A 24,682-nucleotide genomic window follows, 5' to 3' on the forward strand; every position below is an offset into this window, starting at 1 on the left:
ATTTAAAATGCAATTTTGTAGAAAAACACTTCAGATTTTTTATTTGTTTGCTTCTCTCTCTCTCTGAAATTATTGTAATTTTTTAAGATAATTCTTTTATATAAATTCTCTGTAAATTCCAATGATACCTTGAAGTAAAATGCCATTCGGGTTTGCCCAAAAACAATTTGTGTCTAACCTACCGAAATAGTACGCGGAGAAATCCTTTCAAGTTCAAAGACATGATTTCTCTTTTAAACTGTAGAGCTTCTGTTAATATGTACCAAAGAGTTCACGTGAACTTTGTACTGTACAATGGAAACACGCGTTGCAATCTGCTTTCCGAAGACCAGGGACCTACCCGGCGTCTGCAGGAACTTTCTATTTCGGGCTGAAGGCCCATCTCGTTATCTTCCAAAACAAACACATTTAAGAGACATACTTTGTCGGGTGCCACAAAAAAACATTGAACTTATATTAAGTCGAGAACAAGGGTAGAAAGTCATGGCCATGTGCCAGCAGCTGTGTATACAAGGCGCACGTGGCATCGCTGCACGATTGCCTACTCTCTCCGGGCAAAAAAACACGAAACAACCTTTTTTCTTTGTTGGTCTTTCTGTGGGTGACTGCTTCCAAACAGAGTTGCGCTTCTGACACTACTTTGGGTTTCGATGTTCCCTGAAGAAGCCATTTTTCCTAGAAAGATTTGTTTCTTGGAATACTGAAATTATTTGTGCAATATGAGACGGTTAATAATGGAAGGATTCACAAACAGATGGCTCTGACATCAAATATAATATGAACAGATCCAGATCGGGGACAGGGAGCTTTAAAACATAAAATTCATCTATCCAGTAATTCCTTTATGTCTCTACCATTCATCAGGTTTTTAATTACATTTTTAATTAAGAAGCAATAAAGATTATTGAATAATCATAATATATTTAAGATCGTAATAAGAAAACGAAAGTAATAAATGTACTAACAAAAGAAGCATCAATAATGGAAACTATAAAGATTTTAGTTTATCCGCTTCTCCAACGTGTTCTTGGCGGTTGCCTTGACAACCGTATGAGATGATCATTGCAGTATGGCGACAATTTTATTTCTTCAAAGTTTGCTAAGTTCCTAGATAATCTTAGAGCTCTTTGATAACTGTAAGGGTAGTTGGTTGAAAGTAGACGTGCGATGACTACAAATTGCTTAAGAAATTCCTTTGACCACGCAAAAATTTTATTTGAGATAACTCGCAGAAAAATGTTATTATTTTCACGAGGCAAAAATAACCAGCAATTCTCTTTCAATAAAATTCAATTCACTGTATTAAGAGTGCTCCTTTTATTTTTGAAAGGTATTATATATTTTTATAATCGATATAATATGATTTACTGCCACATATATATATAATTATGTTTATTAAAACTATTCTGACGACTAATTACTGTATGTGTTATTTTAGCAATAAGTTTCGAAATCTGACTTCAGATGTTTCTACATTTAAAAAATGTCATTACCATCCTTTTAATATCTTAATTGCAGTTTGCAAGCCTAATAATGGACATTTAATAGTTAGTATTTGTATATAAGAATTTAGGAATTTTATTATTCGCAAGCAGATATTAATTTACATCATTGCTAGTGCTATTAAATTTCATCCATCCCCTTCTAGATGCTTTCCCTCATAGCATCACCAACACAAGAGAAGCTACATACGCAGGGGCAACGGAATTTCAAAATTAACATTAATGAAAATTTATGAACTTCACTTCTTCTCGAAATGTTTAAAAGTATGCGAATGTCTTTGATATATCGGTAATAAGACAGTCACATTTTATAATACCAAATTATTACGAAACCGCGCATTAAGTTTTAAAAACTTTGAATGTTTTCGTTCCTCTATAACCATTATGATGCTGATTGTGTTGAAAGACACATTTTAACTCTCAGAAATAGCAACAGTGGAAAATAGCTTCTGTGATTTGATTAAAAATATAATGAGATCTATTAAAAAAGAATGCGATGCACATATCCAATTAACCTTGAAGAATGCACAATCTCTTCTTGGCAACCATCAGCCCGGTTGCTTAGCTATCAGTGAGTATGTCTACTAGCTCTTTATATAACATCACATTTTCCTGCTTGTCTGAGTGGGTGGTTCGCGTTGTCAGGACAACAATGAAGGAATGTCTCGAGCAATGTTAATGATTACGGTAATAAGGGATTGCTGGTAGGTAAACAGCTTTCTAAATTAAGAGCAGAGAGAGTCGTTAGTCAAAGTGAAGCGAATTCTCATCTTGGGCCAACGCTACATATCTGAGCTGGGATTGTCTAATTTAACTAGCACCATAAAATGAAGAATCGGTCTGCTTTAAACTTTTGTGGTATTTAGTGACTAAATACCACAAAAGTAAATCTAAACTAAACCAACAAATATCTTACCAACATCAAAACGACAAAATTATCGTATTTACTCTAATTACTGTTCATATAAGGAATTTTAATATTCTTTACATGAGGTTCTGAATAATCAGACCTTTAAGTCCCTAAATAGGTTAACAGTAATGCAAAGATTAATGCTTTTAGCATCCTAAAATTACTAATTTGTTTTTTTAAATCGGTATGGACTAATTCTTCACTTAGAGCAGTAATAATCGGAATTCAAAGCCCATGGAATTCTCATTTTATTTCCATGAAAACTATGCATGACAACTTCAAAAACAGGCAGAAAAGATGAACAAAATGTATTATTTATTCGGTGTGTCATAGCGACATTAGACAAGAAAATGTAATAAATGGCAAAGACCGTGTCACATTTCTCCTATTTGGAGCTTATCCCACACTTTAAATCACGAATTATTTAGACTTTCCAAAAAGTCTATTTTTAAACTTTTTATCATGTTTGCTTTATCATTATCTACTTTTCATACGTAGCGAGCCAGTAGAAGTTGAGAAATGATTGTCATCTGTAGGAGGGACTTTTATGGTCTTGTTTAGTCGGTTTTGGAAAAGTGCATGATTTTAACTGCAAAACCTAGTTTTTCATCCCGTAAGATACATACCTACCAACGAATACATAAAAATCTACACATGATATGCTGACTCCTCATGGCTTTAGTTACCTTAGTGCATATTCTAATCAATGAAACCCAGCCTTATATAAAAAGAATTGTGGTTTTTTTATGTTTGAAAATTTTCGCCATGATTCACTGGCAGTGAAGAATTTCTGGTATTTTTTTCGATGCGAATTGTAAGTTTAAAATTAACAAGTTAATTAATTGACACAGTACATTACATTTCAGGGGCGTTAGCAAATTGTAATGATTTATGATTTAAAAAAAGGAGAAAACAGCGACTTTTGTGAGCGAAACGAAACATTTTGCTTCTCAGCATCAGCCACATTGTCCATTCATTCCTCCAACCAGCGAATTTTCATACATATCATGTGAATAGCTCACGTGATATGCATGAAAAAATAAATAATAATTGGCAGATTTCTATTACTCTGATATGAAATTTGGAATGGCTCGACAAATTTTATATTTCAACCTTTTTAAAAGACCGAAATATAAAATTTCATGAAAATCCATCCACTAGAAATCGAGGTGTTACATGCAGACGGACGGACAGACATGATGAAGACTATCACTTCACTAATCAAAGAGACACTTAACTATACGTTTAAAGGCTTCGTTCGATACAAATTTCTTTTATAAGTTAAATTATTTAAATTTCAATAAACTATCATTTTTACTTTAAAACTGGAATAATTTTTATTTATAAACGGGAAACGTGTCTATAATAACTGAAGTTCACTTATATCCCACGTAATACCTTACACACAAACTCACTATTCTGTGAGCTTTGATTAAATTGGTTATTTGTCACTTTTATTTATAGGTTAAGTAAATGGTTTTTGTCATTTATATTCTCTCTCTTTATTCTACATGCGCCATCTCTGTCTTCCGTTTTCAGAATTTATATTGGCCCGTTTGCTGCATCTGCTGCTTCGAGGTCGCGGTGGAACTGTGCTTTGTGTCATGCAAGACAGCGCACCACATCTTGTTCTAACATAAACATACATAAAATGCACTCGCACTGTTGTTTGTGTGTCGCGGCGTATAAACTAATAGACGCTGTGTCTGTACAGTACCGCACACAACGTAGATAATTTACCCAACCGTTGCTGTGTGCTTCATCATCATTTCGGCTCATTAGTGCAGACATAAGAGAAAATGTAAGCGTATTTGTTGCAGTAATCGTGGTCTTCTGCGAACGAGACTAAGAATTCTCCCCATGAGATAGTCCGTGCTAGTTGCAGTGACGTTCCTTTTCTATCATTTAATTGCGAGCTATAAAGAAGAGAAATATAAGGATGGAGATAAATCTGGTAGAATACGGAGGGATGTTTCCTTTAATAGTTAAAGACAAGGAACAATCCACACTCCCCACATAAAGAAAACAGTTATCTACAGTCTATGAAAAAATCCACGACGTCGACCAAAAGAAGGCAGCGCCTGAATAGGTTTTAGGTATGTGTTTAAGTGCCAGTGCAATTAAGGCTGTGAGGCGTCAGTATATCGTGTCTGTAATTGCGCGTATTCGTTGTTGTTGCTGGACGAAAAATTCGAGTTTTTACTAGGGTCAAAAAAATCATGCAACCCTCGCCTGAAACTCGTATTACGGCTGAAGATGGACTTGTTGTTGTTGTGTTAGCCTGTAGAATCCCACTGATGGGCAAAGACCTCTCCCACAACTTTCTCCATTCTTCTAGGTTCAATACCAGTCATGTACATGTGGGGTCCATAAAGGATGTTAACTCATCTCTCCACCTAGTTTGGCTTCCTCTATTTCATTTTCTTTCTTTTGGTAACCAAACAGTTGTGAACTTATCCCACGAGTCCTCTTGTTTCCTGGCGAGATATCCTGCCCACTTTCATTTTAAGGACTCGCATGTCTTGATGGCATCATGGACTTATAATAATCAACAATTACATCGAACATCTAAAACAACTCCCAACATAAAACAATATCGTAAATCTTTATTTTTTTTTCAAGCGTAACTAACTCGTTATCTCCAGTCTTAATTTTGATCCCAATTAAAAAGATGATTAATCACAATCCAAATTAACATTTGATTATATTCCAGCTAATTTCAGTTAGAGTGGAAAGGAATCCTGATTATAGATAAACTGAAATTATTCTCAGTGAACCTTTTTGTTAGTATACTGAAAAGATAATCAACTGATTTTAAGTCTGAAGATGATTTTAGATGCAAGCGCAGAAAGCTCTGGAACCGCCCCCCCCCCACAAAATTCCCCATCAAATACCGTTCTTTTGAATTAAGTTGACGTTTCATAAATTGGATGCGTCATGTAAATATCCGAACGTTATTGGAGAAAATATCATATTGGAGCTGTTGAAAAATTCTATTCTTGTGTCTCTTCCAGTTAGAAAGAAAATTATTTCATTTATTCGACCAGTGCTCTCCTCTACCCCATAGGGGTCCAGTTGGTGATGTCTAATAATTAGTAGCACATTAAAAATTTGGATTTTAATTCCACGAGTGTTTCTTTTATTCAAAAACTAGCCGATATCGTTGTGTTCGGTGGACATTTCAGTGTATAATTTTCTCCCTCTAAACTGTAAAATTGTACTAACTTCAAGTAGCATTCGGTGCATTGAACAAAATAAATATATTTAGTAGTGTTGTTTATAAGATAGTGGTAACGCATCTTAGAGCACCTGCAGCACGCACTTACGAAGTTTCTTCAACTGGATAACTAGTCTGTCTCCGTTTATGCATACCACCACGTGGTACCTATTCTGGAGCATGCGCACTCGGGGTGTTTCCACTACTTTCTGAACAGCCCTCTCATATGTATTTCTTTTTTATAATGCATTGAAGGCTACTTCGAAAGGAATCAGAGTTTAGAGAGAAAACTATCGATTAAAAACGTCTACTAAATCACAGCGACACCTGTTTGTTTTAAATATAAGAGACCTGTGGAATTCAAAGCCGAATTGTAAACTCTTATCAGATGTCTACAGATTATGTTGTCATACTTTAAAAGAAACGAAAACATCACTAGACTAAAAAACGGGATTTACTGGCTCGAGAACGGAACTTGGAGGAGGCGTGTGTCACCTTCTTCGCATCACGAATAAGTCGCCTGGAGCCTTGGTTACTTGAAAAATGTAGTTTCTGAGTATGCTTAGTCATAAATCTCCAGGTACTAAGAACGATAAAAACTTGTAGACACCTTCAAGATATGAGCCAAGAGTGCTAGAGGGGATGCTGTAGATCTCTGAAATTATTGCTTTCAAGGGGCCCCTTGCTCCATACAAAATGTGATTCAAACGACAATAGAAGCGAAAATGTCTGTAATAATAAAAATGCGCAGATGCAAGGCTGAAGCTAACACATTGGGGATTTTGGAGTGGGGAAAATAAAGTGACAAAGTGCTTGAGCCTTAGACATTGGTACAATTCGTGGGGAGAGGACAAAGATAAAATTACTGGGTGGATAGGTTAAAAGTAGAAATAAACTTTTTAAAATACTTTTTATTCTTCAATAAGGTGACCAGCTTTCAGTACTTAAACGTCGAATTTATTGAGGATTTAAAGCTAATTTTCAAATATGAAATAAATTTAGACGAATTTGTGACTTTAAGATCCCTTTCTGAAGTCTAGGATTTTTCTTTTGAATTATGTATAGACCTCAGATTTCATTCTGCTAGAAATGTTGCCTACAATGGATTATCGAAATCGGATCCATTAAACGTCATCCGGTGTGAAAAGATGGCCACAAAAAAGCATTTCGAAGGAAATAAATCAAATCTCCAGTGCTATCATTAAAAAAAATGAATTCACAAAGCGTGGCCCAAAATTAATAAAACATAAAATATATAAAAATAAATGTACGTTCTTCTATCGTACACGAGATTCTTTAATGATGGATACGAACCTTTTTTCTTTCTTTTCTTTTTTTATTTTCGCTGAATGGCGTCGGTTTCGGAGGACAGAAATGAAGAATCTCTTTTAGAGACTTGGACCGAACCATTAAACATTACTAGGTGAGGCAGTCGCTTAACTGAATAGAGAATGGTGCCAAGTTGTTAAAATTGCATGGAAAGTGATGTGGGAAGAGAGAAATGACATCTCCTGACTCTCAGATACCTTACCATATCGAAAGACAAAACCACGTTAAGATTATGAAATATTTTTTTTTATTGAGGAATATTTATAATCGGGATAGTAAGGGTTAGTTGACTAGTTTACCCCTGATTACATCCCCCGAGGAAAGATTAAATTACGCTTCACAACTGTATTTTGTCTGTTGCATTCTGGCAAACATCTTGGTTAATTATATATAAGCTAATTGCTAATAATAACGCTGATTTATGTTTTCAAAGCATTTCTGTTTTTTTAACGCAAATTAATAAAACTTTACAATTTTAGGCGTTTATTTCAAATCTTTAATTGATTTTATATGTTTAACGTCAATTTTTTGCATAAAATGAAAAATAAACAAGTTATTTAATGTACACGTTGCGCTACATTTCAGGCACCCTAGCAAATAATTCGCGATTTATAGCAAACCAAAAAAATAATAAAAACGAATATAAAATTTCATAAAAATCCATCCACGAGGAGCCGAATTATCACATGCGGACGGACGGACGGACATGGCGAAGACCATGCCTGTCTCTTCATCTCATTACACATGTATACTAAGGCCAAAGTGTGTTATATATAGTAAAGGATAAAGTACACAAGTACTGAGTCGTCTCATTAAATCGATATTTATCTTACGGGTTTCTTAACCCTTTTGTACACTCCCCTCCCTTTCAAGTTTGCACGGCCCCCTCACCTTCCTTATTTTATCTTCAGTAGTCGAATTATTACACGCGACTGATTTAATAATTATAATTTACTTTTTATAAGTAAATAAAATATAAAATTAATTATTCTAAAAAATAAATTTTCGCATAGGCGGTAGGGGACGCCATCGGTGGAGCCGCCCCTGGGCCACTTATACCCTTGAGCTGGCCCTGTCTAAGACATAATTACGAGAAGTGCTCTAGTTAAGCTAGCTTACTCTGTGAGAGATTATTTTTGAAAAGGGCGCGGTATTTCCATTGATTAATATTTAATGAAAGATATTTAAATGGTCTATTCTAACATATTCTAATAGAATGCAGTCTTAATGTCCACCCATAATTTTAAGCTAGACTAAATTTCCGGTCTCCTTTGTTGTCACAACTCATCAGTACTCTATTTTATCAACAGCTGCAGTGGATTGCCTGCGCTTCAACGTTCAGTTTTCTTTTTTACTACTTTTTATGGAACCTCGGATACAAAATCAAATATTAGCTGAGAAGTACACAATGGAGGAAAATGGTATTTGCAGACCACAGTCCGTTTATGCTCTTATCTAACATCCAAGGACACAAAACACCCCGATCGCATATTACAGCCACACCAGACTCTTCCACTAAGAGTTTCTCTTCAACTCCACCCCTGTTCCGGACTTAAGTACAGGGGGGGGGAGCAGCGATCTATCGGTGAACTTTTAGCCTCCGATATAACAAGCAGAGAGCTCGCTCTCGTACACACACACACTCTGATTGGCCCGTCGCTCTTTCTAACCGATACCTCGCGTTCTCACACCGACACTCGGAGCTCTCACAGCCAGTTGTCAAGAAGGTGCCGTCAGCGGACGTGGGTGTAATGTTCCAAATCTGCCTGGGTGTGCATGGAGAGTCGTATTGCTCTCGAGAATTGCTCCGTGTCGTCCGTTTCTGGGTGACCACCAGATGTCTCTGACTGTTCTCTGGACATGGATACGATCTGGTAGAAGGGAGATCACTTAAAAGTGTCTTGTAGAGGTGGTGTACGCATTCTCTTCGCTACAGTTAACTTTTTTGGAAGCCTTCGTTGCCCCTTTCTGCGAGAATGGTGACCCCTAAGAAAGGCCTGTGGCAAGCACGGAGGTTAGCTTTCACTCGGAGAACAGGTAAGTGCATTGTAACTCGCTTGGCAATCGTCACATGGTCCCATCACTAGGGCGATAACGATTAGCATTATGGAAGGGTTGTATCTCTAACCAGTTGCCCGTCTCCAAGTTGTTGCCTGGTAAACAGCCATAAAGATCGATATTAGCACGGCGACTTCTTTGGGTTGAATGCTCTCTGGCTCGAACTGACTTATCCTGTGATGGGATTTTGTAGTTTGCAGTTTAGTTAAAGCACTTTCCATCGTAGCGCGCTGGGTCGATGCAGAAACGGCACGGGTGACCTTGTTTGTGAATCAGAGGTCAACGGTAACCTTTCCCAATAAGCACGCTGTAACATTCCGCCGATATCGTACTTTCTGTGGAAGAAATGAAGTCCAGAGATTGTTTTCCTTATTTCTATAAGCCAAATATAATCCTTACATCAGACTGTTGTTGCAAAGCATGAATATGTTATTTACTGCGCTCAGTACGATGGAGTCATCGATCTGGCAAGAAAGGTAAAGCCTATCTGATTATCATAGAAAAGCCAGTTTTCTGGCTTTTCTTATAGTATAATATCGTTGCGTTCTATTAACTTAGACTGTATTGGACACTATCTCGAACTTTTAACCACTTATAGTTGGAAAAATCCTTCCTTGGAACAGTCAAGTCATACTACACCGTAATGAATTGGTGTAGTTTAGGCTTTGTCAGTAGATTGTTTTATATTTTGATCTTTGAGTTCAATGTTGTGAACGTAATCAGTTTTTAGACTGTCCCATCTTGTTTTTTGCCTTCAGAATCTTGTTTCTTTCATTCTAGAGTTTCATTTCAGTCTACGAACTTCGAACGAGATACGATTGTTAGCGCCAAATGGAAAGAAGGGTTCAGAGTATAAATGTTCGAAACCTAACTTTAAAATTAGCCTTTAGATGTTCCTAACGAAGTTAAATGATGTTTTTGTAAAGCATCTTGCACACAGCTTCTCTGAATAACAAAATTGGCACTCCAATATGTAGCGCGATTTTTTTTTTTTTTTTATTAAGCATTGAGTTTTTGCTATCGAGGATGGGCAGAATTCTTTTGTCTGTAACTAGCTGTGACTATTCCTTGAACGTACCGCATTTCGCATCTTTCCACGAATGACTCACGGTGAGATATGAGCTTTGACAGACCAATAATGCGGTCGAGTCGACAATCTTCAAGAACGCTTCGTGTTTCTGTCACGCGGCTACATGCTGAGATATGTAGGCACGAGACATTTTCGCTCTCAACTAACAGTTGCATCGCTGCAAGAGACAGAATGCGAACCATAACACAAACCAATGGCTGCATCTCACTCAAACAGGTCTTTCGAAGGAAGTGCATTCCATGAATTGGAGTCTCAACCTTTGGAATTAAAACCAAAAACCACTATAATTTTCGCACGAAACACTCGCTTCTGCTGTCATGGAACTCCTTAAAATCTCAGATGTGTACAAAATAATCAGGTTTATTTTGAAAATTTAACAAGTTGGCCTAACACGCCTTACTTCTAGATTTGACCATCATACCTGGAAAAATAAAAAACAAAACTCTTTTTAACCATTACACGACTGGTTCAACTGTTGTCGTTGTGCTTATAATATCCGGATTTACTATATCAAGTAGTCATTTGCATAATCGCATTTACTTACGTATTTAAAAAATTAACTCGTTTAATCCTGGTTAATACCGTAAACTCAATTCCTGGTCGAGATTTGACTTTTCGATTGATGTGTGATTAATCTTTGTAGATGTAAAACTCGAGGCCAATATTGTTGTGATAATGCATGATGGATTTCTTCTTGTATGGAATGAAAACGAACAAATTTTGGAAAAGCAAAAATTAAACAAATTAATATTAAATCAGGAAAGAAATAAAAATATGCATACAAACGCACTGGTATAAACACTTATTATTACTACTCAGATGGTCCCATAGAATGCCACTTCGATGCCATCTAGACCATGGAACATTGGTTGGATTATCCTTCGCGTGGCCCACCATGCTCCACAGAGGGCTTTGCTTCTTGGTTCTACAGTGACGTGCAATATGTATGTTATTGGACAAATATTTAACATTTTGTACCTGTTTATATACAGGGCGTTTCAAAAGTGTGGTCAATAATTTAAAGATGAACTGAACAGACTACAATATGTAAAACAAGCCTAGTAAACATGGGTCCTTAAGTGAATCGTTTTCGAGATATTGCACATTTCTAGTTGGGATCCACCACTGACAAGGTGAACTGTACAGAGTTTGGATCCACCACTAACTTGTTTGTTTAGGTTAGGTTATGCTCATTCTCTCCCTTTCCCCTTTCTCAATGCTCTGAGACGTAGCAGGCATACTAGTACTTGCCAAAGGATAGTCAACATGGAAAGAGGTTACAGCAACGAAGAGTATGCGGACATGCACTTCATGTATGGTAAAGCCAACGGCAGTGCACGTTTGTACCAAGAGGCATTTCCCCCTCGAAGGCAGCCCAACAGGCGCACATTCATCAGAGTACATCAACGCCTTAGAGAACATGGGTACTTCGCACATGGAGTACGAGCAGGTAGGCCCAGAAGCATAACACCTGATATTGAGGAAAGGGTGTTAGAAAGAATAGAACAAAATCCGGAAATTACTACAAGGAGGGTTGCTCTGCAAGAGCGTGTATTAGTCATAGCAGTGTGTGGCGAATTTTACATCGCCAATTACTGTATCCCTACCATATCAAGCGTGTACAAGTTCTCAGCAATAAAGACTACCCTCCCCAGAGGGTTCCCATAGTCAGTGGCGGATCTTAACAGAAAATGTGCATTATCTCCAAAACGGTTCATTTGCGGCCCGATGTTCACTGGGACTTTTTTGCTTTTAGTTTATACTTTTCACCTTTAAATTACTGACCATCATCTTTAAAACACCCTGTATATTCGCAAGCCTGCGATATTTGAATTTGTTTCAACTGTTTTTTTATTATTATCATTATCATATGACCTACGCGTTTATGGTGTCTTATCTGTGTTTATCGAAGTCAATAAATAAAAAGATAAATCGCATATTGTATTAGTCATGCCAAGTTGATCACGTTTTAAGAAGCCAAAGACTCAGGCGAGGGTAGAATGGCTTTTCCTCCCGGAAACTAGGATTTTTCTTCCAGCAAACTGGCTCAGAACAGAATTTTGATACAGCTCGTTACAGCAAAGCAATAGATCGTCAGCATTCGATTGAACTTGTGGCCCCTTTCCATCAATGCTCATCTTAAATGAGAATGACCACCCCTTTCTCGAACAAACTGAAGGCGTCGGTGATCCTTTTTTTTTTGTGTGTGTCGTGAGCTGTTTTGCTTGTAGTGCTGGCTACATTTTCTCTTACGCCTGTACTCTCTTACCCTTTGTGCAACTCAATCAGGTCCTCGTCGTCTGCTCAGCATAGTACAGTTCCAGCGTGTCCACCATGTCCGTTTCGTTGACGCTAATCTCATTTTCCAATTCCACGATCCATAACTGAATTTTGGATACACTGACAAGTTCCTGAACGCCGTGAATACACTCCCGCCATATTTTCTTCCACAAACCATTAATGTTAGTCCGAGTTACGGGGACCTTCCTTCCATGATTCTGCAGTGGTTGTTGTTATCTTTTGCTCTGCTGGTTGAAAGAAAGAGTTCCTATTTGTTCGCATGAAAACAACTTGTGTGCTCTCGTCCAGGTGTTCAAGGTTATGAAAAATGGCCAGGCCCCAGCTGTTGCGGTTTTGTTTCTTACTATACTTCCTGACGAAATTCTTAAACTTTTAATTTTAAAATTAAAAACAACGTTATATCGAACCTACGTATATCAGATAATACATTAGTAAGTAAATTTCTCTTCTTAAAACAGTAATGGAATACTCAGCTAAAATTGCCCAACTGAAGTTGAGACAGTGAAGTTTAAAGTAATGGTTTTAACATTTGAAACTGCTGCAAATGGAATAAAGACATCATGGCCAGATTGGAGAGGTTCTCTGACCAGTTCATAGGAATCGAATGAAAATCACAGTAGTGGAGTGAGCGTGTCTTGAATTCGTAAATCCATGTGCTCAATTTCTTAATCGTCTCTGGTCTAAATGTTTATTGGGGTCCCAAAATGTCAAAAGAAAAAGTAAATATGCAAACAGCTACATAATACTAAAGCTATTGATATATTCAATAAATTATGTTACAGCAGCCCTCGGGGGTAGCACAGTTGACAGAATCGCTGTTCCCCTCCCATCGGATGGAAATGTTTGAGCCCATCGATGTGAGGAATTTTTATAGGCCTTTTTCAGAACGTGGCCAAGTTAGTCGGTCTCAGGCGAGGGTGCATGGTTTTTCTCCTGAAAATTCTGGATTTTAGTCTGGCAAACAGAAAATCGACTATAGAACATTCGCAATTTGCAGACAGTATACACGGCCCCTAAAAAAATAGATATTTTATTTTATGTTTAGTTCGTCTCTCTCGTTATGATGAGGCGTATCATTTCTTGGATTCTAGAATTATTAGGAGCCATCTTAATTGTCCGCTTCTTCCCAGATTAAATTATTTCTCTTAATCCTCCTTCTCTCTTTATCAATCTATCTATCGTGAACCTAAGACACGTTGCAATAATTCTTTAAAACAAGAAAACCTTTTTCATTATGGAATAATAAAAGCGATTCCTACATCTGAGAAAATGCTATCATCTCTATAAAAACCTGCGAAGATCACGTTTGAAAAAATTTTCTCATTTTCTCCTCAGCAATATTTCTCATGGTTCAAAGCAAAATAGAAACCTCTAAGAAAACAAGCCTTTCCTCGTAGAAAATTGCTTCTATCACCGTTGGGATCAAGTAATCAGATACACCTGTTCCTTCTCTGTGCGTGTTAGATGAACGCATGTTAGTGCAATGTAGAAGGCGCATTGTTTTCAGCAATAACATCTTGTTGCTCCCAAAGTAGCCTGCAGACCCGGTTTCTATACAATAGCCCCACGTCCATAAGACCCGGCGAAATTCACTGCGTGTCAATAAGAGATTTTGGCCAGAAGTTACGCTATCCTGTTTATGCAAATACATATTCAGAGGGTGCTTTGTAAAGGAACGCTCTCCTACGGCGCGATGTTGGTTAATTCTCCACCGAACGATAAACAGCCGTTTTAAAGACGTTAATGGGATGGAACTGTGTGTTATTCAACGAGCAAGAGGACAAGGCTTGTGCTGAATACATCGAGCGATTGGATTCCAGTGAATAGCTGGTGGTGTTCCGATTTTGGTCAATAGAATGTTGGCAGGTCAACTCCACTGCACCCTTGCACCAAATTAGCATTAATTATCTCCAGAATCTGCAAAGCAGGCAGTGATTTTGTTCTGTTTGTGTACATTGGTTTCGTTTCAGTGCCCGTGTTGCAGATGAAGTCTATGGGGGAGCTTTTGATACGAAACTTTAATCCTTCATACTTTCTTTTAATTAACCAGATTCAGTTTCTGTTTTTCAGATGTGTTGATTGAGTGTAGGAGTGTGTTAAGCGCCACAGAATCTAAGGTTATGAGGCATCAGTATATTTTCTATAATGCGAAGAATCTGAGTTTTCTGTAGGGGAAAAAAAACCATGCAACCCTTGCCTGAGACCGACTAACTCAGCCGCATTGTGGGAAAAAGCCACAAAAATTCCTCGCTAATCAATGGAGTTCGAACTAGGATCTTTTCCACCCGGTCTGGAAGGACGGTGATATCCATTTGTTACCTGCGAGGATGTTGATTGAAAAGCCAAACGATGAAAATTGTTATGGACGGATGGACACGTTGAAGGCAAAAGGTGTCGAAGTTAACTGAAGTATTTTCGAAAGCGAACGCCTAAAAATAATAATATTGACCATCTTCATTTCTTTCCATTACTTTGGTCTGCCTCACTATCTAGATTTTTTTATTTAAGTTTTTTGTATTTCTACTTTTTTTTCTTATACAACTACCCATCCATTTTATCAGCGCGTTATAGGGCTCAACAGATTTCCACGAACAACACACACCAATCTCATTCATCCTCATTTACTTTCTTGACTTCTGGTCTCTGCATCAAAAAGCTTCCTCTCCCTTCTATGATTCAATCCAATCCTCAATGAAAACAGCGTAGAGGAATTTGGGGCAAAGCGGATCGCTTAAGTTTTGACCAAATCTCCCTCTCGGATACTGTGAGAGGAATGTGTTCTCTAAATGAGAGTATTATCTCCAGTGAATGCGGGATTCTTTGTGGTGTTCACCACCGTACGTGATTATAGGAGACTGCTGCACCCGTATGACTTGAGCTTCTTCCTATGAGTGCTGGTAATAATACATTTAGTTTAGTACATGTATAGTTGGGCTCGCCTCCTCGTGGCGTGGACGGGTACTGGGCGGAAAGTGGCCATAAGCCTAACAGTACACGCACTACGCAAACATAGCACTACCTCATTTCTGGCCATTGTACAGAGTTTTGTATATCATCACAGAGAACCATGGCGGATTTCTATATGAACCCCTTCCATCTTGTTTCCCAATCCACAACCCATTGTACTAGCGTACATTAGTCTTGAAGTTCCTTAAAAGCAGAAAAATACTTTGTCCTTCCTCATTCTCTATTTCTGGTCTCTGCAACAGACTCCACAAGACCAGTGTGAATTAATTCTTTCTTCCCAATATATGGTACTTTTTGGGGAATGACCGGGAAAGAAAAATAGAATGAATCTACTGTATCTTGGCATATACCAAATTGAATTCTAAATTGTCTTTCATCGAACTCTCTTACATTGATTTTTACATGTGCTGATCATTTTCACGTAGGGAAATACCGAGGCAACTTATTGAAAAGAGGTAGAAAGTCCCAGAATGAGAAGAGATTAGTGTAAGGACATTATTATAATCAACCCAGCATTGAACCTAAATAGTGTGATTTGTTATTTCAGAGAACTGCAGTACAAGATAATGGACAATGTACTTTCATGAAACTCAAGGATTGTTCAAAGTTCCATGAACAAACATAAAATTCCTGTTGAGGCTGTTTGAACCTTGTCAAATTCCTGTTGAACCTTGGACCTTGGTTTTTAACTTTCGAAAAGGGCAGTAAGGGCCTAGTATGGCAAGAGGGGTATAGCGGTCAACGTTTTCCATTCCCTACTGGAGTTCTCTGGGAATGAGAAAAAGGGATTGATTTTAAAATAAATTTTTACAAAGTATATATAAATACTCTGATGTCAAGAAACAAATCTCGTTGATAAACACCGAATAATTTCTAAATTATTTTATGATTAAAAAACGTCTTGGTGAAATGTTTTTTAATCATGTAGACTATATTTTTGATGGAAACATCATGAAAGAATTAATGGATAGCTAGCAACAACGGATCGTGGAGAGGGAAGTCAGAAGTTTGGATCTATTAGCATTAGTAGAGGCATTTGATGCAAGAAAGCAAGCTTATGCAGCATCAGCCAAAAAAAAAAAAAGTAACATAAATAAATAAAAATAACCACTTCCACTTCGCCCCTCTGTTCGTTCGAAATACCTGTCCAGCTGAGCCTTAAACTTATTTAGGCTATCAACTTCCACGACAAGGGATGGAAGTCTGTTCCACCCACCAACCACCCGCTGGCTAAAGGCAAATTTCCGCACATCTATCCTACATCTGTCTTTCCTCAATTTGAATTTATGCCCTCTCAGGTGATTTTTCTGAGCTAGAGGAAGAATCCCATCAGCATTGAGCATGCTCAAACCATTCAAGGCTTTGTACACCTCTATCAGATCACCCCGCTGGTGCCTAGTTTCCAGACACTGTAATTTGCAAAACTTAAGCCTTTCTTCGTAAGAGAACCCCTTTGTCCCATTCACCAATCTAGTTGCCCTTCTCTGTACTCGTTCCAGCAGCTCTACATCCTTCCTGAAATGAGGCCTCCAGGCCTGTATACAGTACTCTAGGTGTGGCCTGACCATTGCCTTATACAAGGGAATAATCACCTCCTTATCCCTGCTAGAAAAATTCCTATATATCATTGACAATACACCATGAGCTACTCTTGCAGCTCGTCTGCACTGCTCAGAGAACTTCATATCTGCCTGCACCACCACCCCCAGGTCCCTTTCATTCTCTACCACTGTCAGTGTAGTACCACAGAGTTGATACGTTGCTCTGGGGTTGCTGTTTCCCATATGTAGTACTTTACATTTGTCAATGTTAAACTTCATTTGCCACCTCGAAGCCCATCTGCTCAACCTTTCCAAATCCTGTTGCAGCAGCATAGTGTCAGTAGTGTCCTTGACAACCCTGCCAACCTTCGTATCGTCTGCAAACTTGGACATTAAGCCTGATATACCATCATCAATATCATTTATAAATACAGAAAACAATAAAGGCCCCAATACTGAACCCTGAGGGACTCCACTAATAACATTAGTCCACGATGAGCAGTGTCCATTGATTACCACTCTCTGTCTTCTCCCCCTCAACCACCCCTTTATCCATAGCAGCAACTTGCCTCCAATGCCACACTGCTCCAAATTGTGCAGCAGTCTTCCATGTGCAACAGTATCAAAAGCCTTTCTAAGATCCAAGTATATAATATCAAAGTTATTCCCTGCATCCAGTTCTTTTGTGACTGCATCATAGTATCCAATCAAATTGGTCAGGCAAGACTTCCCCTTAACAAAACCATGCTGTGTCCTAGCTATAACTGAAGTCTTGTCTAGATGATCCTGCAGTGCTTCTTTCACCAGTGCCTCCATTAATTTTCCGGGAACAGAAGTTAAACTCACAGGTCTATAATTACTTGTGTCAGCCTTTGATCCCCCTTTGTGAATTGGGGTCACATTTGCACATCTCCAGTCAATGGGTACCTCCCCTGAGTCCAAGGAAGCTCTCATAATTATGGCTAAGGGTTTGCTTACCTCCTTTGCTGCCTCCTTTAATACAACTGGATAGATCCCATCCACCCCAGGTGCCTTTCTTGTGTTTATCTTCAACAATTTCTCCTCCACTTTGCTCTCAGTTATTACAAGATTCTCTAGCTTACTGCTAGAGTTGAATACACCTCTGGCATTCCCCTCGCTGAATAACTCCTCATGTGTGAATGTCGATGCAAAATATTCATTTAGTTTGTTAGCTACCCGAGCAGGGTCATCAACAGTTGACCCATCGATCTCAAGTGGACCAATCTGATTCATCCCCTTCCTTCTAGAGTTTACATAAGTAAAGAACTCTTTGCTGTTTTTCTTCGCATCCCTTGCCAAGGATCTCTCGTAATCTGCCTTCGCCTGCCTAACCTCCTTTGTAATCTTGATCTTCTCCTGAAGATCTTGATCTTCTCCTGTTTGTACAGAAACACTCGTATTGGAAGCGTCAGTGAAATCCATTTTATTCATTACATCCATCAAAAACGCAAGGTCTTGCACTTGAGGAACAGCAGCCTCAAAATATATTCAACCTAAAATATCGCTTGGCAACCAGCCACCTCAGAGGGGACCTGATTGAGGTTTATAAGGCTCTGAGCGGGGTTAGTAGAATGAACGAAGGCAGAATTTTCACTGTTATAAAGAATTCCAGAACTAGGAGCCATGAATTCAAATTACAGGGGAGGAAGTTTAGACTAGATTGTAGGAAGTTCCCTTTTAGCCATGAGTTGTTGATTGTTGGAACAAATTGCCTTTACAGGTAGTTGAGGCTGACAGTTTGAGGAAATTCAAAGGACAGCTTGATAATTATCTTCATTAGGAGGGAAGCGCATAATTTGTTGTTTCTTATTATATATATTTTTCTTTTTTTCTTTTCAAAATTACTAAAACTTTCGTGATGGGCATACCTGTGGGAAAACACGTGGCTCCATCTATGAGTAAGTCTCTGAACTTCGATATTCACCTATGTGTACAGTAGTGCACCAAAATGTGCACTACTGTACACATTTTGCAGCTTCCAGCCGGGATATTCTTTCAAGTGCCCCTTCCCTTACTATTTTAAAGGCGCGCGCGCGCACACACACACTGCAGAATGCTAATATACAAACCCCAGCAGTGAATGTGTAGTATTTCAGTGGCCAAGGACGAAGTCAAAGTCACCGAAGAGCCACGTGAAATGCCAGTTGACGCAACCTTGCGGCCAGATAACGCACCCATTTGCGTTTATGGCTGCTTTCTGCGTGTCACTGGTTCGGAAGGTCGTCGCCGACGACCTCGGCACCGTGTTGACCGACATAGGCAACAGCGTCAACGTGTGCATACGTGCGCCTGCAACGACAACTGGTCATTAAACGCAGTGAGATCGCGAGGATCGTGAAAGTGTGCAAAAATCGATTTTTAAAGTACTCGCGAGCGCTTAGCGGAATGATTGATGGGTTGCCGTGGCGTCCGTCAGCCTGCTGAGTAAGCACCGGCTCGGTGCACGAGATATCAGTGTATTAGCTTAGTTTTCCCTTCCCCCTGCACGTAGCTTCGCTTCTTAATTCTTAGTAATCTCGCTTTCTTCCTTGGCAGAAGAGTGGCAATGCCACTTCCCACCCGTTTGAAAAGTTGTCGGTTCAAATTCCTTCATCGAACGGATTTCAATCAGGCAGGTTTCAAATCCTTTCGATGGGGCAGTGGACATTTTCATCCCTATAAGAGACAAACCTACCTTAGAACACATCCATTTATACGCGCTCGATACTGATCCATCCTTTCATCTTTCGCAGTCCTGTTTTTCGTAATATCGCTCAGGACTAGTTATAAATACAGAGTGCACGCATGTGTAGACTGTGCGCACTCTTTTTAATGTTTGATGCAACTCTACGAAGAATACCTTCACCAACAGCGCGGATGGATACAGTTTTAATACTTTGCTTTGTATTATGGCACAGGGCTGTTTAGATAATCTTGAATATCTCTTCGGCACTGCATAAATAAGTTTGTATGATGATATTCTAAAATAGACATAGATTCTTCTTGGGAGAAATCCACGTTACGCACCGCAATAATAAATGGAAATTTGCGTGGCCAGAATCACACATACTGTGTTCGCTGCAATGATATCCACTTTCATATTAAACTATAACTCGTGAGGAATCCACTTAAAAAAAAAAAAAAAGAAAGAAATCCACTTAAATCCACAAAACCAAAATTCACTTATCGTGATTTTCATGTGACAAAGAGCTGTGTTCAACAGAGACAGGCGTAGCCTACATTATAATTACTTAGTGATCAATTATTCATTCTTTCTTTGCGGAAACAGATGTTGAAGAAGGAAGTTTCTTAAATATATCGATGCTTAATGATTCCTTAATTTATGCTGCTCTATCTTAACATCACAGTTATTTTGATATATTGGTCTTATATACAAAGGAAAGAGTGTATAAGTGTACTTCAATACGAGTTGTCCCAGTATTGTACTATGAATGCGTATTACGTTTCTTTCGTAAAGGGACTCAATTAAAAAAAAAACTGATAATCTCGAGATAAGGAAAGACATAAAAACAACCGAAATTAGATATTTATTAACAAAATTAACCATCAAATAACCGAATTAACGCATTTTAATGTTAATTTATTTAACATATTTAAATTAATGCTATTTAATAACTAATAAAATAATAATTTTTAAAAAATGGCGTTTTGTAGACAGTAAAGTCTGTAGATTAAACGAATCAACTTCGCATTTGCTCAGTCGATTACTGTTGCCAAACGATACCGAACAATGTAGGTTCAAAGTGCTGTTTAACAATTACCAATCAGTTAAATGAGGAGGGGGAAGTAGTATTTGGCAGGGTTGTTTATAACGGAAGTTTCCGAAAAAGATTATTTTTAGAGGGAAAATTTCCACAATTCTTTTGGCTATATCTTTCACTCTGAGAAGTTCAGTAAAGAGTAAGCTGTCTTATACATGCTATCCGCGAATGACTACTGCGCTCCTCCCTCGAAATGAAGCCACGACAAAGGGCCCTTCTCCGTAACAACCCTCTGCATGCTAAACAAACACGAGTGAAGAAAGCCCTCTAGATGCAGTTAGCCGTGGAAGCTGAGAACCGTCCACGACGTTCATGCGGCACACGAACCCGCTTAAACAGGCACGGTTCCACCGCAATGACCCGGCACGTGTATTGATCTGTTCCACTTCTCTTTGGAAGTTGGAAAGCTGCCAAAAACAGTCGGGCAGCGCATTAACTTGACATGTACGGGGAGGGAGGGAAGGAATGGAGGATGTAAACAACAGACATCGGAGAGTAACAGGTGGACACACAAGCAGTTGACGAAAGTGTTCTTCGAGGTCAGCTGTAGCTTAAGTTTTCAAATCTCCCTTCAAACGATTTGCAGTTGAAAGTTCCGAATGCTGCCATTTTAATAATGACACACTATAACCATTAACCGTTCGCTGCTATTTCCAATTACTCTGATTTTCTTTCTTTTTTTTTCGCTTTCACTTTTCCTAAGCGCTAAATGCGCCATTGATTATAATGAAGATTAATTTTAACATCTGGAACTCACAGGAGAGGCGACAGACTCAGCCCTTTACAATGCGAGCGAACAATGCACGCTTTATTCTGCAAATGACTGCTGCTTTACAGACCAAACGATTTTACCACTCTGTGAAAATTAACGATGCTTCCCAACAATAGAATTACTAAAAAAAAAAAAAACGATAGAAATCGGAATGTATCTAACAGTAATTTGCTGCAATAAACATCTTAACAATGAAGTTCTGAAATCGTCTGTATTTGATAACAATGAAAAATTAACTGAATTTTATTAAAATTCTTTGGAAATTTACATTTTCTGACTCATTGAGAGTGTTCTAAAATCGTCTGCGTTTTCTAACAATGAATCTTATAAATTGCGCTTATATTCTTCGGAAATGTACATCTTCTGTTGCGAGGGTTCTAAAATCGTCTGCCTAGCCCACATTGATTAGCGTGCAGGTAGAGAATTCCGCAAGTTGCTTGTTTGAGTCTGCACGACGCTACATAATATTCATACATTAACTGGACGTCAATCTCTTATATTTTCTGTTTTATTTTCGTGCAAATTTAGTTCGAGTGCTCACTTTAAGTGTAAATATGAGGAAAAATTTAGGGAGAATGAAGCAGCAAGTAATGATCGTACATTAGCTTTCAGCAGTTGCTCATTATGGCAAGCCAAACGGAAGTAAGAGTTCTTTTCAAGATCATCACAAATGGCAGTAAACGCTCTGACCGACTTAATGATGATCACTCACATCGGTGCCAGTTTTGTTCTCCTTAACTGCCAAGTCGTCTGTACGTCAAAAAAAAAAAAAAAAAATAATAATAATAAATAAAGAAAAGTAAAAGTAACTATTGATCAGATAGTTTCTGTAATTGGTGCATTTACAGGATGTTCGGATAAATATTTCTCTCGGATCATTTACAGTAACAGCGATCCACATCCGGAGAGTGAAACGCCATTAGATGATTGTGCTGAGCAAAGTGCGCCCTCTACCGTAATTTTTAGAAACGGCTATTATTTTTTTATTAATGGGTGAAAAAGTAGGCTAAGTGGCAATAATAAGTATCTCTCCCCCCCCCCCCCTCTCAACTGAGATTGACTTTCACCGTTGGAAACTCCTTTGGGGTGCAAATAGTGGAAAAATTGAAAAATACGTCCGACTCGTTTTATGTAAAAATTCCAGTCGGGAAGCGGAATTAATGTATTGATTACGTTACCGAGCCGACAACAATTAATTTTGTCTGCCGTTGTGTGACCCCTCGCTGATCGGATGAACTGAATTACCAAATATAGAACGCTAATATGTTCCCTATCTCTTTTGTTTCCACCCATCTGTAAACCGTGTAGTCCTGTTGACGTCAGAGCTGTAATTGTTGGCGTCGTCGTCTTCCATTACCCTTTTTCTTTGACAGTGAATGATTACCAGGGAATTACATTGTTGAAATAAACATGCACGCGTTCTTCGCGATGTTCGTTTGGCGTGATATCTAGCCAATTCAATTGTTGCCGAATACGAAACTAAACTGTGGATAACGAATTTCTAATACACGAAAATCTTTGAATGCGCAGAAATCAGTGTTTCAAAAAAATGTATTCCAACTTCCATTTGGATAGATGTGACTTAATCGGAAGTGAGATTAATCAAGTACGTCATTTCCGGTGTTCGTAATCCGTATTTGTTAACTGTTTAGTCTATAGTAATAATTTTCTTATAGTTATAAGTTCCGAAGGTGATACGAGCTTGAAGCAACAGCGCCTTCTATAATTCATTTTGCTACTTTTATAGCCTCTTACATAATTCATTTTACCATTACTATGGCTTCAGTTTTTTTTTCAGGTTCTCTAGAGATATTTTGATCCTTTGCTGGTTCCTAAGCAACCGATCCATAAGGAAATGTCTTCCTTCCTCATCTATTAAGATGGAGCGGAGGGTAAGGAAACGTCTAATCCCTTGACGAATTCATTCCGGAAGCAACAAGGCCTCCATTACCCACATTAAATAGCATTTTGATCCGGGTAGCTGTTGTAGATACCACAGTTGGATGAATCCACGAGGAACTTACCTCATTGCTATTTCCGGCGTGTTTGTTTGCTATCTTTGAAAAGAAATTCGAAAGTAATTAGAGAGTTAATTCGGTTGACTACACTTAATATTTATTAATTAGGCCCGAAACGAATACCCGGCATTAACTCCCTTCCCCCGATAACAATCATACGGATGTTGTCTCACGAGGTGACCTTGGATGGATATAGATTATTCTTCGCTAACATTGCTTCGACTTTGAAAGACAATAAGCGTTAGCCAACCCAATAGGTGAACTCTTGTATTGGATTTCTTTTGTGAACGCCTCATTTCTTTCTATCAGAGATTGTTGTGCACTTTTCGATTTTTTTAAAAAAATTTAAATTCCATTAACTTTCCTACGTCACTCACCACGTCATTTAATTTTCGGTGCGTACGACTCCCGTTGTTAACTACAGCCCATGATTACGTGGTCTATATGCCACGCTACCAGAAGAGAAGGTAGCGTACAGACCACGAAAATTTTAAGTAGTATACACATTTGGTTCTCAGTGGTTCGAATTCACGTGACTACTAAATACGGTTAATGATTGTATTCATCGTTAAAATGCTTATTTATAAACTCATCTGATCTAGCTAGTGATCATGAGGAGATGGGGTTTCACTCCCAGTCCCTCGATGACGCCTTTTGCTTTATACTGGGTTTTCTAAACTTCTAGCTACCCCTTTTAAAGCGTATCAAAATCGGCAACTTTCTCGCTGCTAATAACAAGATCATTTCGCATCTACATTTGGACTCTGTTTTGTAATCTTAGGAGCGTTGCTTATTGTCTTCACCATGTTGGTCCCGATGTAATAACTCGACTCCTGTTGTGTTGATTTTCGTGCAGTTTTATATTTGGGCCTTATAAAAAGATTTGTCGAGCCATCTCAAATTTTGTTAAAATCAAACCAATAGAAATCCGACAATTATTATTTCTTTATCCGTCTGTCCGTCTGCATGTAATAACTTGACTCCATTAGATGGATTATCATTAAATTGTATATTTCGCTCTTTTAGACCCATTTGTTGAGCCTTCCCAAATTTCATTATATTTGGACCAATAGAAATCCGGCATATTTTAATTCTTTTTTTTTTTCCCCACATATTACATGGGCTACCCATATAGTAATAGCAATAGAGGCATGTGATGCAAGAAAGCAAGCGTATGAGCTTACGTAGCATCAGC

The 24,682-nt window shown here is 38.3% G+C and overlaps 1 protein-coding gene across 6 annotated transcripts in view; it reads left to right on the top strand.

Moving 5' to 3' along the window:
• LOC150079383 (5'-AMP-activated protein kinase subunit gamma-1-like) overlaps positions 1-24,682 on the top strand; it is a 383,429-nt gene that overhangs the window by 148,705 nt on the left and 210,042 nt on the right. Inside the window, exon 1 of one of the 6 annotated variants that reach the window (XM_090383415.1) lies at positions 8,697-8,995. The exons of the other annotated variants lie outside the window; for them this stretch is intronic. Within the exon in view, the coding sequence (XP_090239541.1) occupies positions 8,935-8,995 (61 nt within the window). The 5' untranslated portion in view covers positions 8,697-8,934. Of the gene's footprint in view, positions 1-8,696; positions 8,996-24,682 lie in introns of those variants that run through there. 6 annotated transcript variants of the gene reach the window in all.

Source organism: Mastigoproctus giganteus, chromosome 10 (genome assembly GCF_048544385.1).
Source record: "Mastigoproctus giganteus isolate SK-2022 chromosome 10, ASM4854438v1, whole genome shotgun sequence".
In the NCBI taxonomy this organism is placed as follows: Eukaryota; Metazoa; Arthropoda; class Arachnida; order Uropygi; family Thelyphonidae; genus Mastigoproctus; species Mastigoproctus giganteus.